The 18,420-nt window shown below is 39.6% G+C and overlaps 1 protein-coding gene across 1 annotated transcript; it reads right to left on the bottom strand.

Annotated features, from left to right (window-relative positions):
- Positions 1-3,191: 3,191 nt before the first annotated feature.
- LOC104550313 (putative short-chain dehydrogenase/reductase family 42E member 2) lies at positions 3,192-17,330 on the bottom strand. The gene is made up of 11 exons (XM_061993968.1): positions 17,094-17,330; positions 14,404-14,499; positions 13,583-13,643; positions 11,659-11,777; positions 10,121-10,196; positions 8,799-8,881; positions 8,139-8,276; positions 6,808-6,873; positions 5,859-5,922; positions 5,439-5,512; positions 3,192-3,395 (listed from the first exon to the last, which is right to left on the bottom strand). The coding sequence occupies exons 1-11, from the start codon at positions 17,328-17,330 to the stop codon at positions 3,192-3,194; spliced, it is 1,218 nt and encodes a 405-aa protein (XP_061849952.1).
- Positions 17,331-18,420: the final 1,090 nt, after the last annotated feature.

The raw sequence follows: 18,420 nt of genomic DNA, 5'->3' as shown, positions 1-18,420 counted from the left end.
CCCCTCAGCCTTGCTCAGTGCCAGCACAGCCCAGCTGGGCTCCCCTAGGCAGGAACAGCTGTTGGGTCTGTTGCACCCTGCCTCCCTGGGTCCACTGACACCAGTTGGTGGGTGCCTGTGGGTTCCGATGGGGCAGAGGTGCAGGAAGCAGCACTGGCAGATCCTGCCATGCCACAGATGTGCCTTGGCTGGGCTCTCACCTCCACAGCCCCGTGCCTGCCCCGCATCGCCACTGCCTCCACTCCCCCACTGATCAGCTACACCAGGCTCCTTGGGGTCCCACAGCACCTCATGGGTCCCACTCATCCCATAGCATCTCTGGCATTCCACTGCACTCACAGGCTCCCACACCCCCACCCCAGGATACACTCACTTCACAGCAACTTTGGAATCCCACAGCCTTCCTATTACTCAACCCACAGCATGCCTGGGATTCCACCCATCCCATGGCATCCTTTGGGAGCCTGGAGCATCCCTGGGATCCCACAGCACCCTATTGTGGCTCTTACCTCAATGTGTCTTCATACAGCTGAGACTGCTGCAGGAAGGCATCCTGTCCTGTCGGTAGCTAGGGCTCTGCCCACACTGAGATACTCGTGTCACGGGTTGTTCAAGAAAAACACATCACCTCTAGATTACCAGTCGGATGGTCGATGGTGGGACATAGCTCGGAGAGATGCAGAGCATCAGAAACACTTGCAAAACAGCCAGTCCCCAATGAAGAAACGTAATCATGAATAAACGGGAACTGAGGTCCCTGCCCTCCTGAGCTGGCAGCAGGTCTGCGCAGCTCTGTGGTCACTTGTGCCTGGGAGGATGTGAAAAGGGTCAGGAGCTGCAGAATTTCAGAGTTACCCATCCCAGGCAAAAATTACACTTTGAATGTGTTTAGCTCTGCTGTTATAGCTATGCCATGTCTGAATACTGATATTAAATTTTAATCATTTAAAGACACACTTGCAATTACGTTAGAGCATAAGTAGTTCAAACAATAGCCAGCTTAAACTAAGGCTCAGTAAAGTCTGACAGAAATGAAACAGCTGGCTCTTCCAAACTGATACTGAAAATTGTCTTAAAACTTAAAATACTGGAACTATAATAATAGTAAATAACTGAATGAAGCCTGTTAGTATTAATCAGTACTCTTATGACAGTGATGTAAGATGTGTCTTACCTGAAATAAATCAGAGGTGTGACATTACAGGACTCGGACCCCTTTGGGACTCATAGAGAATTCCTCAGTCCTTACTGAGGAGCAGCCAAAACAAGGCAACAGATGGCACTTCTCACTGGGCTGCACTCAGCTGCCTGGTGTCTCTTCCAAAAAGCATTGCTGTAATCCTGGATGCAGTCTTGAGTTATTTATTAAAAGCAATATATGAAAGATTCATAAATAACTAATTTAAAGCAAGTTAAATGTTAGCAGAGTCAAAATGCTGGGAAGTAATTTTACACTTATGGTTTTACTTGTGGGAAACAAGGCTTACGCTGTTCCTCCTGCAGTACTTGCTTGTCTGTCAGTCAGCTCCACTTCTGTGTTGATGAATTGTGAACTTAACTGGCATTAAGTCAAACTTGACTAAGTGGATAACGGTGTCATATACATGGAGTTTCTTTAGGATTCCTGACAATAGGTGGGCTGAGCAGTGCCACTGCTAAGGGAAGATGTACCATATGAGTTCAGTTTGAACAGACAAGGACAATCCTCTCCCAATGCAAATCCAGAAGACACCAGGCATTACTGCTTTCACTCCACACAGAACTATTTGTTTAAAGAAATAAAACCCCCCAAAAAATAGAGTGAAACAAATCTCTGATCATGTGAGCTGCAGTGGTAACTGTGGTTGCTCATATATTTTCCTGTCACTGTGTATTGTCTTTTACCTATAACGTTTTACTCTTTTAGGGTTGCTGTTAGGCCTCCTGTGTGCCCTGTAAATTTAAAGATACAATGAAATGGTTGCCATAAAATTGCTGGTTTAAAAACTCCTGTAAAATGCTAACACAAAGGGAAGATAAACACAGAGTGGAGATAAACAGATGTCAGAGCTTTTCTGTCGCTCTCTTCTGTGACCCACACTGGCAAGTCCAGCTTTCCTGATCCATGTGGAGTGCAAGAAAGGGAGCAGCAGTTCACTGCTGACAGCAGAGATGGTCCTGAGAAAATCTTTGTGACAGGCAACCTTATGAAAATTCATCTGGGCTACACATGGTACATGTGCATGTAGCACCTGTAGCTCATGGAGTACAATTCAACCAAGGAGCAATTAGTGTAAGTCTTCAGAAGGGGAAGAAGTGAGAGGCTGGACCCTCATTCAGGTCTTAGTGCTTTACTTGTCTGCTCACCCCACAATGGTAATTCTCTGAAGGAATAGTGTGCCAGCACTGGTGCAGAGTTACAGAGAGCATGACTTGGCTTAATTTACAAGGAAAGGTGGCAGAAACAGCTTGCTGAACTCCAAGGTCTAACACGGCTTCCTTCCCCCTTCTCACAAGCTCCTTAAAACAGTATTTGGTTCAATGAATATTTATTATTGCATTGAAAGGATATTATTTGAATTACAAACACACATAATGTTATTTATTACATTTCTACAAGGCTTTTGAACAGTAAAACTATTTTACATAAATACGACTTTTAGTCCTCTCATCACCTATTATTTATAAGTATTTACTTTTCATGTTTTTGGTACTGTTTCCCAGGTCTTCATAATTCCTCATACTCACATAGCAGCAGCTTCATCAGAGCAATTGTTTAGTCAATCTTGTCTTCATTGGAGCTCCTGAACATGTTACAGCACCAAAGTCCTACAACGTTTCCTTTTCTCCCAGTTCCTTACCAATTTCTTAAACATCTTTCCAATTTCTTCTTTCTTTCACTTTTAGAAAATCAGTCTCAGCATGAAGCAATCCCTTAATAAAGATCCATTAAAACGATTCCTGCTCCCATTAGTGGTGAACTCTTGTTCTGTGACACTGCATTGTCCTTTGGGAACATTTCTTGATGTGTTTTGTGTTTTCCCTTTTGGGAGAGCAGGAGGGATTAGGTGGTTGGGTTCTTTTAAAACGAGACCAGAGAGATATCATCATCATCATAAAGTCCATAGTGACTGAGGAATGTACTCTGACCAGATCATTAATACTCAGAACCAAAATTAGTTCTTCTGGAACAGGTGGGTAGTTGTTGGATTTTAGAAGAAAGAAAGAATGACAAAACTTAACAAAATGCCAAAAGCAAATGCCATTTTCAGGAACGTGTGATCTTCTTGGCAAGTAGGTCTTGTTTTAAGATAATGATCCACAGAATCAGCAAATGAGAATTTCTCTGGTTTGTAACCAAGTTGATTCCGTGCCTTGTCTATTCGGAACGTGTGAGTTACAGTAACGTTCCACACCTAAAATCCAAAAGGACAGTTATGGAAGTGGCTTTAATAGCCGATTTTCTAGAACTTGGATGAAAATATGGCAACAATGATATTACAATGGAACTAAAAATGACACACAAAAAGCATACATTTTGGAGTGTGTTTCTGTAACAGAAGCACAGAAGGTAAGGGTTGGAAGGGACCTCTAAAGACCATCTAGTGCAACTCCCCTGCTAAAGCAGGACACTGCTTTAGGTTAGGTCACTCAGAAATGTGTTCAGGCTAGTTTGGAAACCTCCAGAGAAGGAGACTCCACACCCTCCCAGGGCTCTCTCACCTGAACAGTAAAGGAGTTTTTCTTTAAGTGGAACTTTTTGTGTTCCAGCTTCTGTCCATTACCCCTTGTCTTGTCACTGGACACTATAGAAAAAAGCATTGCCCCATGCTCTTGACATACACTTTTCAAATACTTTTAAGTGTTAATGAGGTCTCCCCTCAGTCTCCTCTTCTCCAGACTAAACAGCCCCAGTTCCCGCAGCCTTTCCTCATATGAAAGATGTTCCATTCCCCTGATCATCTTGGTGGCCCTGTGCTGGATTCTCTCCAGCACTTCCCTGTCCCTCTTGAGCTGAGGAGCCCAGAACTGGACACAGGACTCCAGATGAGGCCTCACCAGGGCAGAGTAGAGGGGGAACAGAACCTCCCTCAACCTGTTGGCCACACTCTTCTTGATGCATCCCAGGATGCCATTGGCCGCCTTGGCCACGAGGGCACGTTGCTGGCTCATGTTCAGTTTATTACCAGCCAGGACTCCCAGGTCCCTCTCTGCAGAGCTGCTCTTCAGCAGGTCAATTCCCAGCCTGTGCTGGTGCATAGGGTTGTTCCTCCCCAGGTTCAGGACTCTGCCCTTGTCCTTGTTGAACCTCATGAGGTTCCTCTCTGCCCTACTCTCAGGCCAGCCAAGGTCTCACTGAATGGCAGCACAGCCTTCTGATGAATCAGAAGGCTGATGAATCAGAGCTATCAGATGAGCTGACATAGCTGACAGATAAAGAGCCAGAGCTCAGTGGACTGGCTGCAGAATGAGTTTATGACACCGATTTCTCACTTGTGAACATGAGATACAGAACTAAGGAAATCCCATGCAACAGATCAGCACATGTCCCTCTGACTGTCTCTTCTGTACAGACAAATGTGCAATGGGACAGGATGAATGTTTTGGAGGAGAGCACCGTGGCTTCTCAACTTTGCCAAAATACATTATCTGTGGAGGGGAACACATGAGCTTTTGGAGAATGATACCCTCCACCTCTGAACCCCTGGTACCTGTCAAGGTGCTTAAGTTGCACAGTCTCAGTGATTTCTACTTCAGATAAAGAACTAATGTAGAAGTAAGTACAAAACCAGAGAAATTATGTAATAACTGAAAAACCCACAGCACAAGTAATGAAGTCCATTCAGTCCCTTCAGCTTCCTATTATGTTACATGCCACAATATAGTAAGAGATTAGATAATAGATTAGTTAAAGCATTCTGGCTTGTATTATAAATCATAATATTGTGCAAAACCATCAGTTAGATCAAAATGAATTTGTCCAGAAGTGGGGGTTTGTTTCCTTTTTTTAACTTATTTTTCATTTTAATTTAGAATTACTTTTAGTAGACTTTCTAATTATTGGCTAGCCTAGTATTACAGTAACTGCTACCACTTTGACCAGAGACTCCTGCTCTGTATGCTTGAATCCCCTTCCTTTAACAAGTAGCCCCACAGCATATGAGAGCTTGCTCTTTGTGCCAGTTCCATGACAGTCAGTCTGTCTTGCACCTCTAGGATGTTTCTCTGGATCATCTAATCTTGAAGCAAAGACATGTTTCTGATGATTTTATAAGGGGTGGCCAGGATGATATGGAAAAATCAGGCTACAAAATGACTGTATAAGCCCTGAATGGACTGTGCCCTATGCAGAAAACCAGTGCTCTAATGCATACAATCTTGTTTGCATCCAAAGGGCGTATCACATACCTCATGAGAACTTTGGCCAGTTCAACGTTCTCTTTTTTGTATATATTTACCTCATTCCTTGTCAAGAAAGGTGTAAAGCTGAAAACTGGCTTTAGTAGCAGGTGCAGATATTCCATTACAGTGGCTGTGAAACAGAAAGTTTCTTTAATGAGACAGCTAGATAACAGCAAACTGAGATAATGCTGACATTGCACATCCTGTAATGATTACTGGTATCAGAGGATGCAATTAAGGTGCTAGAAGGCAGTGTTTAATCTATAAAACACATGATGGGCTCAGTTTATGAAGAGCCTTTAAACATGATCTTGTCTAACTAATGCCAAATGGTAATTAGGATAATGTTAAGGTATATAATTCCTACAGTTTGGGTCTTTCCATTTTATAAAACCATTATGTAGCTTTATAAAAATAGGATAACAAAGAATAACTTAAGAAGTGCAATAATGAAGAGTTGATTTTATTACTTTTACCTGCTATATGAACCAGGAGAACAGGAATATGTATCCAGGGTTTCTGGTAGCCTAATTTTTCAAACTAGAGGGGATATAAAAGGAAAAAATAACAGAGAATTTGTACCAAATTGAGAGCATCAATGAAGCATGAGAATGGAAACATGAATGTTGGTAAAATATGCATCAAAACTTTTTTTCCAGCTAATCTTCCTACCTATACTGTTTGTAAGAAATGCAATTGAAACCCATCATTCACTCTTCAGTGCCCACCTCCCACCTTTCAAATGCAATTGGATGTTAAAGGGGAAACAATGCTATGCCCAAGGGGCACCTGACTGAGACTGGAATACTTAACTACACTTAGATATAGGCCCATGTTTATACTGACTTAATTCCCCGAAGGAGAATCCTTCGGAATTCTCCCTGGGAGACATTTCTGTAGTGGTATTGCAGGATCAAAACTTCAGCATGCCTCTAAAATCCCAGTCTGATGTGTGTGGTGCAACCTGACTTAGGTGGACCTGCTTCTGCAGGGGGGTTGGACTGGGTGATCTCTAAAGGTCCCTTCCAACCCCTACCATTCCATGATTCTATGAAAATGTAATGTTGCCTCTCCTTAGCTTTTAAGATGGTTCTAAATGGCCTTCCCTGTAACAGGCCTGCCAGATGTGAGCAGTAGCACTTTTCATGCACTGTGAGCTTGCTTTACAGTAATGCTGCTGTTCTGTAGTGGGTTCTACACCTCTCAGCTAACTTATCACAAGAGCCAAACTCCCCAGTCACGCACATTTAAAACTTCCCTTGAACCCAGTGAGACTTTGAAAGATGCAGGGAGAACAGGACTGGCTTCAGTGTTAAATAATTGAGTAATGAATGCACACTGACTTCATTTAATATGATCCTTTAGTTACAGATCCGAATAGGGCCCGTAGGGTGCATTAGAGCTGAATGTGTGTGTGATACATACTAAAGGGATTATCCATTCTGAAAATATGACGTTTTCACCATCATGTATGTAATAGGCCTGACCACTCTGTTAAAGAAGCAAAGAAAAACAGTCAGAAAAACACTCTACATAGGATGGTATTTTCTTTCTCTCTCATACCTACCTGTCTTGGTTCTGTGAATAAGGTGCCAGCATGTGTACTGTGAATGTACACAAATCAGCTCAGCAAACTGCCTTCACCAGACTTCACTGTGATCTCAAACCTCTCTTCATACTTTTGGGAAACTCCGTGGTGGCAGTAGAGCTATTCATGATTAACCATGGTCTAATGTAGATCAGAGCTTGATTTCATGATCTAGTAATCCAACTGTTAGAGCATCTAGTTCTTCATGATGCGCAGGGGACAGAATGACTTTCTTGAGTCCAGCAGAAGTAGCAACACTGACAGCATTTAATAAACACTTTTTTTTTGAGGTCAAGTTCCAACTCTGGCTAATTTTCTGATTGAAACAATTTCAGTATATACATTCTATGGGACACGTCCCAGTGCCTGAACTCGGTTTTGGCTTCTAGTCTATCTTTTTCCAGCCTTCTAAACGTAGAGGCAATTCTTCCTTGACACTATACTCTGGGTGAGGAGTCTAACCAACTGTGGGCACTATGGACACCCAGGCACCCAAGCAGATCCTGGGGGTTGGACATAATGTTATTCTAAAACAGCTGCACAGCTTCTAAGCACTTAACTTGTTGACAGCACATGGAGCAATGCTGAGGCATTTTTTGTACCTGCTGTCTATATCTTCCTACCAATACAAATGAAGCTGGAACCTTCAGGAGCTGTGAATGTAGCAGCTGCTGCAACACTGTCAGTTCTGTAATGCTTCACAGTCCTCTGATTATTGTTGCAATTAACACCAGTAGAAAAAAAGGAGAAATATCTTTTTAAACTGTCCATTCATTCTGTAGATCTCCTTTTGGAATTTTCAACCCTGAAAATGAAACTGGAATGCCTCAGAATTTTTGCTCCAAATTTTATGCATCTGGAATCAGAATTCTTATTTTCAAAAGAATAACAAGATATAGATTTGTATGATGGTGAATAGATATGGTTAAAAATACTATTTCCTCCAATCAAACAGGAAATCACATATCTTCAAAACAGAAAAAACCCAGCATCAAGGTATTAGCAGAATGTATTTCCACTTGCACTGTCCATGTGCTTGTGGAGCCACACACCATTTTTGAGAACTTAGTACACAACCTTCTGGAGACTCTTTTGTGTCAAAACATCAAAATCAAACCTATTTGAGGGCTAAAGCTACACGGACACAATGTTTCTATTGTTTACTTACAGCTACATATCCCTTCTCAGAGGTGAGAGCCTCAGCAGCTAGTAAGTGAGCTTGTACTAGATTTCCTATATGAACCCAGTTCATCTGAACTTTGTTATTCCCAAACTTGAAGTTGAACAGTCTCCGCTGGATATTTACCTGTAGAAACAGAAAACATGAAATAATTAGGTTTCTCCTTTATTATGCAGTATAATATGTTCATTTTGGTTCAGCCTGAATACTTAGATCTGGCTGTATCTGTGTACAATTACAACACGAGGAGTGTGTCACAAGGAAACAAAAAAGCCAACTAGTTGGTGGATTTACAAACCAAGGACTGTTGCACGGCTACACAGTGGTAAATATGGCGACCTTATAGTATTTGGCTGAAGCTGAAGTGCACATTTAAAAGACAATACTTCCATCAAATGATGAGGGATGCAATCCTAGTTCTCCTACTGTGGCATTTCTGCCTTACATTTTTTTCCCTTTCACTTAAAAGTACCACTTTTCTGCAATGCTCGTACTGTACTGTTATCTTCCATCATACAAGCTGTCACCCAGCTTTCACAACAGTTTTCCTGGAGGAATAGTTAAGAATTGTAATCAAGATACTTCCACTTGTGTTATGCCCTTACAACTACTTGTAGTGTCCTCCAGAGCTGACTACATAACACATACGGCTACTCGTGGCAGGTGACGCGGCTCTTCTGGTCCGTATATGCCGGGTGGACGAAGCACACAAGTATGGAGCTCATCTCCTCCTTGGAGAGAGAATAAAACATGATTTTCAGATAGCTTTGATATCAACATATGGCTGACACATACCATCTGAATTTTACATCGTGAAAGTAAAGGATCAGTCTGACCATCGGTGTGATTGGACTTCCCAGTAACTTGTTTTCAATATCAAACTGCGTTCCATAGCAGTGAAAGAGCCTAGCTTAGCAGCCTGAAAAACTAAACCCCTCTGATCACAGACAAATTGCACTTCTCTACAGATACACCTCCTGCCTGATTGAATTTTGCTATTTATTATAGATATAAGTTGAGCACATACACATTTGTCCATCACTGTACAGACACGCAATACTGGAAGAAGATCAGTCAATTCGCTACATTTAGACACCTTGCTGGCTTGCAGCTCAGTGGCATCACAAAAGAACACAAGAGGTCCCTTAAACAGAGGCTTTCAAATGAGAGTAACTTAGATCAAAATGAATACTTCAAGCTCTACAGGTCAATCAGTAAATAGTCTGACTCAGAATCGTCACAATTACACCTTTTATGCAGGAAAGTGTAACAGATGGCAGGCACTTGCTCAGTGGTTAATCAAAGATGCTAAAATGGAATTCCCACCTAATTCATGTTTGCCAGCTTTTTAGTTCAGTGAAATCAGTAAGACTAGCAAAATATATGCAAAACCAAAGATAAATATGTATGTAAAATCAGAGATAAATATTTCTTTTGCCACATACAGATAGATTTTTAGCCACAGCTATTCATGTATGTGTGACTTTAGAAGTCAACATGACCCTGATATGGCCAACCTGTTTAAGAAACTGTGGTTATTCTTGTCAGATACTTGCAAGCCTGATTCTGAGGGGGATTCTAAGAATGATCTATTGGGCAGTGCTTAGACATTGGTATTATCAGAGAAGCTCGAAGTGACAGAACAAATGGGAAACAAAAGCACAAATGCTGTATCTACTATAGAACTGGTGAACTTTTAAGAGGGTTAGAAGAAGTAAAGTTAGATTTTCTGAATTCTCCCATCTATTGTTTGCATATAATCTTATTTATTATATATATCTTATATATCTTATACCCTGTCTGGGTACAACATAAAAAAATAACCATCCACTGAAGGGAGGAGTAAAATCAAACAAATTAAATCATTATTTCTGTTCAAGTATGCTATTTATTGCTACATTAGTGACTACAGAATGGAATATCCATTAGCACTACTAATGACAGGAAAAACCCAAATGTTTTATATGTACCTTTGAGTAAAGTTCCATTAGCAGCAAGCACCATTTGGTCTGCAATTGCCTTTGTTCTAGAATAATGATTGAATTGCTATAAAGAAAGGCAGAATATGATCAACATTTTAATGACATGATTGCATCAGTAAAGGCAAACTTACTGTTTATGTTTGATAACATTTACATCTAGCCACCTTGTACGCATCAGCTGAGTAAAACCAAACTAGAAATAACAAGATTTAGCAAATATATACTTTGTTTAGGACAAAGAAACTTAACAGCCTTACATTTTAGTTGCAGAAGTTTCACTTCAGTGTGAATTTAAGCCCAGGACTATTTATTTTACTCAGTTTTGATGTTGGATGTGCTGAATAAATTAATATCAAGTCAAATATCAATATGACATGTTCTGGGGGATCAGGTAATTCTAAAAACCATCCATTTGGAATCAAGGTTAAATCTAAAATTAGAAATTTAGACTTTCCTAAAATATGTTTTCATTTCTTATTGAAGCTGTTTGGGAAGTTACAAATAATTGTCTCCCAGCAGTATCTTTTACTATTAACTTTAAAAACTGTACCCAAGTCTATTTAAACAACAGGATTGTGGACACAGTCAGTGCATACTGCCTTAGCCATCCACACGAGGATATTTATGTAGCTGTTGAATTGTGCATTGCCATACTTCATATTGAAAAATACACCCAAAAATCCCACCATGGTAACTCCTTCTACTCTCAGGTGGCTTAGTCCACCTGCTCTGATAACCTTCATGCCCCACGTGCCTCTGCTGGTTGCTATGTTACATGATCACCGTTAGAGAAAACACACCATTCAGGCTCAGACACATGCAACTACTTGCATATTGCTGAAATGCTTTCTCAGAAGTCTGAGGTGCTGTGCACAAACTGACATCAATTGCCTATACTGGGAGGCACAGAGTAGCAGTCAGTCCTGCTGAGGATTCCTGGACACAGGATGTACACCCTAAACCCAGAGCTTTTAACTGCAGGTGGTGTGCTGGGAGCAGGCAAGAGTGGCCAGAATGCATTGAGCTTCACATTTCAGCTAGACAATCTTTCCTACATGATCACAATAAAGAAGGAAATGGTATTCTAGAGCAGCTCTGAGGTGATTGCAATTAGTGTCTGGTCTGCAGCAAGAAGTAGCAGAAACATGTGTGATAAAGATGTAGAATTTTATATTTAACAATAGTCTTCAATGCAGAGGCTCCCAGGGGCCATAACATTCAGTATTTACGTAGTGGATGGTCCTCTGAAAGCTCTTCCTCTCAAAATATTCTTGTTAAGTGTCACATCCTGCTTTCTCAATTATTTTAAGGTATTTTATAATCTCACATCTGTCTAGTTATAGCAGATTAAAGCCTCTATGATTTGACAATTTCTTCACTGATCCTGAGTCAGTTTTTATTAATGAAAAAGAATTTCATGGAATTTGATGTGATTACAGCAAAACAGCTTCTGCTCTAAGAAGAGCCTTCACATAATCAGTCCTTCAGAGCACAGAAAATGCCATGCCATCACATGAACAAAATACCTTTTCCAGTGGAAAATATGGCACAGTTTCTTCATCTCCTTCTTCAATGGGATTCCCACCAAATACCACATTCACTGTACTGGTATATATCAGTCTAGGGATATTTCTTTGCTTGCAGACTACAATGGTATATAAAACACATTATTTTCATACAAAAATAAAGAGTGAAAAACAACACATGAACTGGCAGCTTCTCTTTTTGAAACCAAACATTATATTTATGGAAAAAGTAATGATTTATTTTTAACATTAACTTATCATTTAATATAGTATTATCTTTCATTCAGCTGAAATATCTACTATGTAAATATTACATATTGTGGTCACCAAATGTTTTATGGTTAGGTACTTGCAACTATCACACCACCGCTAGGTTGCAGTCATCACCTGGATGAAGGAATTATCTTGGGTGGGGTGGGGAGGAATCCTCTTTTACTTCAGAAATCTTTCTTAAAACATTTTAGTTTTACAAACTGAATAAAAAGGAGGTGAGCAAGAACTTTTCTTGTGATCAAATAGCACTGAAAACTCCCTGCTTCTTTCTGTAGAGATAGTACTGCAGAGAGCAGCCTGTCTGTGGGCCATTATTTTTGCCCTTCTTTCAGCAGTGAGCAGTAGGTAGTACTGCTTCTTGCACCACCACTTCAGGGATGCCTGTGCAGGGAATCAAGTCATAGAAAGAAACGTGCTGCTCTCCCTGGTGTGTGACAAAACTGCATTTGTCTCAGTCTGTTCATAAGAGACAAATGACATGTTAGCAGGAAACAAGCTGTTAGTGTATAATCACTAGTACCTTAAATACAAAATAAATATTATTTAAAAAACAAAGTCTTAATTAGGCATTCCAGCCAGGTATTAAGATATTATGTCTAAATTCTGCTGCATATATGTCATTTAAAACTTGAGTAACATAAATTTCCTTCTGATTTAACAACAGTTCTAAAGCTAATATGAATTGATATTCAAAGCCAGGAATTTCAAGAATCTACAGAGCAGTGAGTCCAGTGGGCTCATTTTGAAAACAATGAATGTAATTACTGTGTTGTAAATATTTGGAACAAAAACAATAATAAAATCTATGATTAAAATGTAGATTAACAGGTTCATGCTCCTCCCAGATCCTTGTTTTCTTGGGAGCATATGGAACTTTAACATGACATGCTTCTGTGGGTTCAGAGGTTACAGTCGGAAGAAAGGAATATGTGGCACCTCTTCCCTCTAATTCATTTCGATTTTTACTTACCTACCATTTCACCCTAATTATTTCTGCTTTTTCCAGTAATAACCCACAGGCAGAATGAAAAAGGGTCTAAATAAAAACTGCTTTTGCTATTTGCTTTTAGATTTTTTTTTGACATTTCTTTTTTGAGGGAAAAGCAAAGTTGGTATTTATGATACACTTTAAGATGTTCTTTCTAGAACTGAATATACTGAAAGAAATCTACTAACATTTTCTGGAAACAGGAGTTATAATTCAGTATATAATAAAAAGGGATCACATTTAGACAGATGATCACAAAGGATAGAAGATTCTCTTTATTCATGTGACAGAATAATAGCTAAACATACTTAGCACATCTATGGCTCCTGTTACCAAGTGTTTACAACCCAACAAACAGTACAATGTTTCTCATATTGTTTCTATGAGGAAAGAGGATAATTTTTCAGTACATAAAGGGAAAATATAACTAGTACACAGAGGAAAGTTTAAGCAGGTTTGCCAAGGAATGAAACCCAGATTGAAAACCTCTCCCCATTTCAAATCAGTGGCAAATCTACCTGCTTTAATGAGACCTGCACATAAGCTTCATGTCATACCCTGAAAGGGGGAAGAGAAGAGCCTCATTTTACTGCCAAATCAACATAGGAAACATCCAATCAGAATTTTTAAAAACTTTAATAGAAAGAAATTCTAGGTACATACCATCAATTACTATTTTTGTGCCTCCGACATTTATGGATTCAATCTGATCTTTCTTTTGAAGCTAGAAATAGAGTTTGCACAGTACCTAATTAATTGAACAAGTCACATTCACCATACGATTGTTACAATTGCCAGATCTAGAACAGCTGTGGCCTTTTTGTGATGTATGTTTTGTGATGTATGTGTGAGTCAGTTCTCATTTTTATTGTCTTGTTCAGTGCATGAATAAATAAAGTTGAAAATGAATGACAAAATGCATCTGAAAGGAAATTATAACGCTTCAGTTTTTTGTCACACCCCTGATAATCCATGATCTAGAAACAGGAATTACAGGCAGGGGTTATGCTGCTTGAAAGCTTTCACAAATTCTTATTCCAGTGGCAATCTGTCCTGTTACTAGAAATAAATTAGTAGTTTCATGATTTTTTTATAACATCCTCTGTGATGTTATCACTGTTATTTAGCACAACTGTGTTGAGTTGCTGGTCTTTTTCCTCATGATCGTGAGTTCACAAGAAGAACACACATCAACATTAGTTCTAGACCAGTATTATCACACTTCAGATTAGACAAAAAGGACATGATTTCTTCAAGATCTAAAATCTATGATCTCATTTTTCTAGAGTACTTTGTGTAGTACATTAGGTTCATGCACTGACATGTATTATTTATGGAATACTTCCCTTGTTGCCTGTATGGATGACTTGATCTTTATTACCAACTTCTGACATGAACATCATATAGTTACATTATTTGCTACATCCAGACAAATTTTTGCTTTGATGAGAATAAAGAAAAAACGTTAGGGAAATTGTACTTACTTGTTCTAATCCTGACATTCCACATGCAGCCATATGAAAAACACAGTCAACACCTTCACATGCTTTGAACACTGCATCAAAATCCCTCACATCACCCTGAACAATGAGAAAAGGATGGATTTTTTACTAGTAGAGCTCATTTCATTCTCTATAGAATTAGCATTAGCTGTGGCTATAAATGAAAATCTAAAGTAATTCTGATCTATTTTTTACAACACTTAACTAATAAAACATTATAAACACAGAGAAAAATCCATGACTAAGAATGTTGTCAGCATTTTGTTGCAAAACAAATATGACTTTTGTTGGCTCCAATTATAATGCGTATTTTCACACTTAGTCTTGCAGCCTGCAGGCTGGCAAAACTTGTTTGACTTGTATGGGAGCAGCATATGCTTGAGAGCTGGAGAATCAAGCCCCAAAGACAATAAATCACAGCAGGAAGGGTTCAGCTGTTTGCCATGGAAACACCAAATAAGAGGATCCCTGTTTTGTTAGCAATGTAGGATCTGACTTTTACAATCTGGGCACAATGGTCTCTTTGCCCATCTAAGCTTTATTTTAGGTGCACTGCATGATAAACTGAATTACCATTTTGTACAAAATTGAAACAGAAGAGTACACACTATATGCATTTACTAATGTATGTGCATACATTAGTGTATTACAATCACATTATATGTAATGCTACATAGTACTAAACACTGTACTGTATTAAATACAAGTACACTCTATCTACTATCAAACGCTGTATTATATTACATTTTTGTGTACTGGCTAATACTACAGCAATTAATAATACTCCACATCCATACAGATGTCAACAAAAATACAATGCTTTTCAGAGGGATGACATTTGAAAAGACTATATATGATTTAACTTGCTGTGATGAAGTTGACAGAACAATCACAAAACAAATGGCTGGAGGTAATATTAATAGGTAATCTAATCTAATCAGTCCTTAACTGTCAACTTTTTTCTTCTGAGGTTGCCAAAGTATCTCATAACTTTGGCTGACTTATACTTCCTACCTGCCATCAAATGCTAAAATAGCTAAGCAGTACAAACATTAGCAACCTCCTGATCAAGGCTCAGACCTCTGAAGTGACATATTACTTTATTTACTAGGATTACATAGTTCCATTTTCTAGGCAATTCACCTATACTTTGTAATATATATTCTCTTTAAATTGGATTCTAAAAACCACCTTTTCTTGGAAGATCATTTGTCAGGCCTCTTGAGTCCCCTTTAAAAGATGTAAATTGCCATCAATCCATGAATTGAAATCAAGCTACGTGGATTTATAGCACTAACAAAACAGGCTTATGGTTTTGGATAGTTCCTCAACAATATTTTATATCTCTCCCATATTCTGTAAAAGTTGTTTATAAAATGGAACATAAGAACCATCATGTCAGACTAAAGCTCTGCTCAGTCTGGTATTCTGCCCACTACACAGCCAAGCAGAGCAGCCACACACGTCTGCCTTTGCCTCCCTTACTGCCTGTCCTACATGGTGATGCAGCCAGGAGAAAATCTGGCATCACCTCAGTAGACCCTGGGACAAGGATCTTGTGATCATTTTCAGCTTTGGACATCAAGTTTCTGGTTCTAGTAGTGGTGTTGAAGAGGTCTTACACTAAATGCTCAGAAAAGATGAGCTGAATTATCCTCTGTGTCTAGTCAGAGATTGCTCAAGATGACAGGAGCATGCACAAACTGCCAATGTGCCACCATGCATACAGACCCCAAAGCTGAGGGGGTGAGGCAGCTGTGAGGAGTTGGTGCTGCCCACATCAGGGCATAGTGAGGGATGCTGTCCCCTACAGATGGCTGTGATATATTTGAGGTCTCTTTTGTTCCCCTTCTTTTGCAGACATAATCAATTTCTTGAACTGTTAAGAATCAAAATGAAGCAATGCTCATAAATGGGTGCCCCAGGAAGAGGAGGAGCAGGGAAAGCATATGTGACACTTTCAGAATACTCTTCCAATCTCCAAGTATTTTCATACAGAAGATTTCTTCAGCCTATTTTAGTTTACCTATTTAGTAAAATAGTACAGATTGTTGAGTTGAAGCAAAATTTGTTGAGGCTTTGTACATGTCTTTTACTCACTGCATGAAAAAAAACAACCTCTTTTTGTTTGTATTGAACTGATTCCTCATTTTACTTGATAGCCCTTCCTTTTTGTACTGGAAAGGACAGTGAACAGTCAATCTGTACAGGTCTCAATGCCACCCAGTTTGCAGAGCTCACTTGCTCCCAAGTCATGTCTTTCTCAGACTGGAAAGAGATGTCATTCTCTGTCATTCTCTGTACTGCCATCACTCTACATTTCTGATCACTTTTATTGCCTTGTCTTGCTCTCACCTTTTTACTTGCAGTAAACATTGTTCTTTCATTGTTTACTCCTTCACCTGGGTGAGCTGTAATTGTGTCAAATGGTACTCCCTAACAAAGGACTCCAGAACTTCACTGGTGACACTGAGAGAACTGACCACTTGGACCTTGTTTGCTATCTTGTAATCGGTTACTTATGTGAGGACCTTTTACCATGACTTCTTATTGTCCTTAAAGGCTTTCCAGTAAATCCTTCCATCAAAAATCCTTAAGAGGAAGCCTTGCTAATGTGCATAAAAGTAGTAGAACTTTATTTCACTGCTGTTAAAGATGGAATTTCGACATACCTTGAAAAAAACTGCTCCATTTGGAATTTCCCATTTAGGTTTCTGTACATCAAACAGAACAACAGCAAGTCCTGACCTGACAAGAGCACATCCCAGATTGTATCCCAGGTAGCCTCCACCTCCTGTCACCATTGCCTTTCTGCTTCTGCTCCTTCTGTTGGCTCCTTCTGCATGCTCCTTCTGTTTGCTCTCACATGGTTGGCTGCTGTGGAGCTCTTCTGTGGACCCTTCTTGCATCACGACTGTAAGAGAAAAGATATCTGGACATTTCCTGCACAGTACTTTGACATTTGAGTAATTTCAGTACCTTTCATATTACAAAGCTCCTTTTATGACTATACTATTTATACTCTGCCCTGATGAGGCCTCATCTGGAGTCCTGTGTCCAGTTCTGGGCTCCTCAGCTCAAGAGGGACAGGGAAGTGCTGGAAACAGTCCAGCACAGGGCCACCAAGATGATCAGGGGACTGGAGCATCTTTCATACGAGGAAAGGCTGCGGAAACTGGGGCTGTTTAGTCTGGAGAAGAAGAGACTGAGAGGAGATCTTATTAACATTTATAAATATCTAAAGGGTGGGTGTCAGGAGGTTGGGACATCCCATTTTCTATAGTAGCTAGCAACAGGATAAGGGGTAATGGGATGAAGCTGGAACACAGAAAGTTCCACTTAAACATAAGAAAAAACTATTTCACTGTTGAGGTGAGGGAGCCCTGGCACAGGCTGCCCAGAGGGGTTGTGGAGGCTCCTTCCTTGGAGGTGTTAAAGACCCACCTGGACGTGTTCCTGGGCGACCTGATCTAGGTGAACCTGCTTCTGCAGGGGGGTTGGACTAGATGGTCTCTAAAAGTCCCTTCCATTCCTACCATTCTGTGATTTTGTGATTCAAGAATGATAAAGTCATAATTTTTATGAGTTTTCTGTGTATAATGAGTAATTAGTGTGAATACTTTTATATTCCAAAATTCTGCCCTTTCCTCATACCCACAAGTTTCATGATATATAGAAATGAAGAGAAATGAAAGGATTTTAGAGACATGATAATCACTGACCCTTAACAGGCCTGATTACATTTTTGAATGCTTGGTATATCAAACATTTAATCCTTAAAAATTCACTGACTTCTGATATATTAATGCTAAATAGATATTAGCCTAGTAGTCAGCAAATAAAAAAGTTAGATAAGGAATATAAGAACGATTTGACTCTACTTTTAAAATCTGCTTTCACATTTGGGTCACAGTTCTTCAGTAATGAGAAAAATCTGTTACCATTTTAAACTTTTCTCATTACACACTAAATACATTTATTTTTCTGTCCAGTTCTTAC

This window comes from Colius striatus, chromosome 3 (genome assembly GCF_028858725.1).
Source record: "Colius striatus isolate bColStr4 chromosome 3, bColStr4.1.hap1, whole genome shotgun sequence".
Classification (NCBI taxonomy): Eukaryota; Metazoa; Chordata; class Aves; order Coliiformes; family Coliidae; genus Colius; species Colius striatus.
The sequence above is the reverse complement of the archived record's forward strand: the minus strand, read 5'-3'. Positions and strand labels throughout refer to the sequence as shown.

Excerpts from the sequence above, each read along its gene's own strand:
- LOC104550313 (XM_061993968.1), bottom strand. The coding sequence starts at position 17,330 with ATGCAAGAAGGGTCCACAGAAGAGCTCCACAGCAGCCAACCATGTGAG. Across the intron at positions 11,778-13,582 it reads CACAAAAATAGTAATTGATG|TCTGCAAGCAAAGAAATATC; the intron begins GTATGTACCTAG and ends ATACCATTGTAG. Across the intron at positions 3,396-5,438 it reads CTTTCTTGACAAGGAATGAG|GTGTGGAACGTTACTGTAAC; the intron begins GTAAATATATAC and ends TTTGGATTTTAG.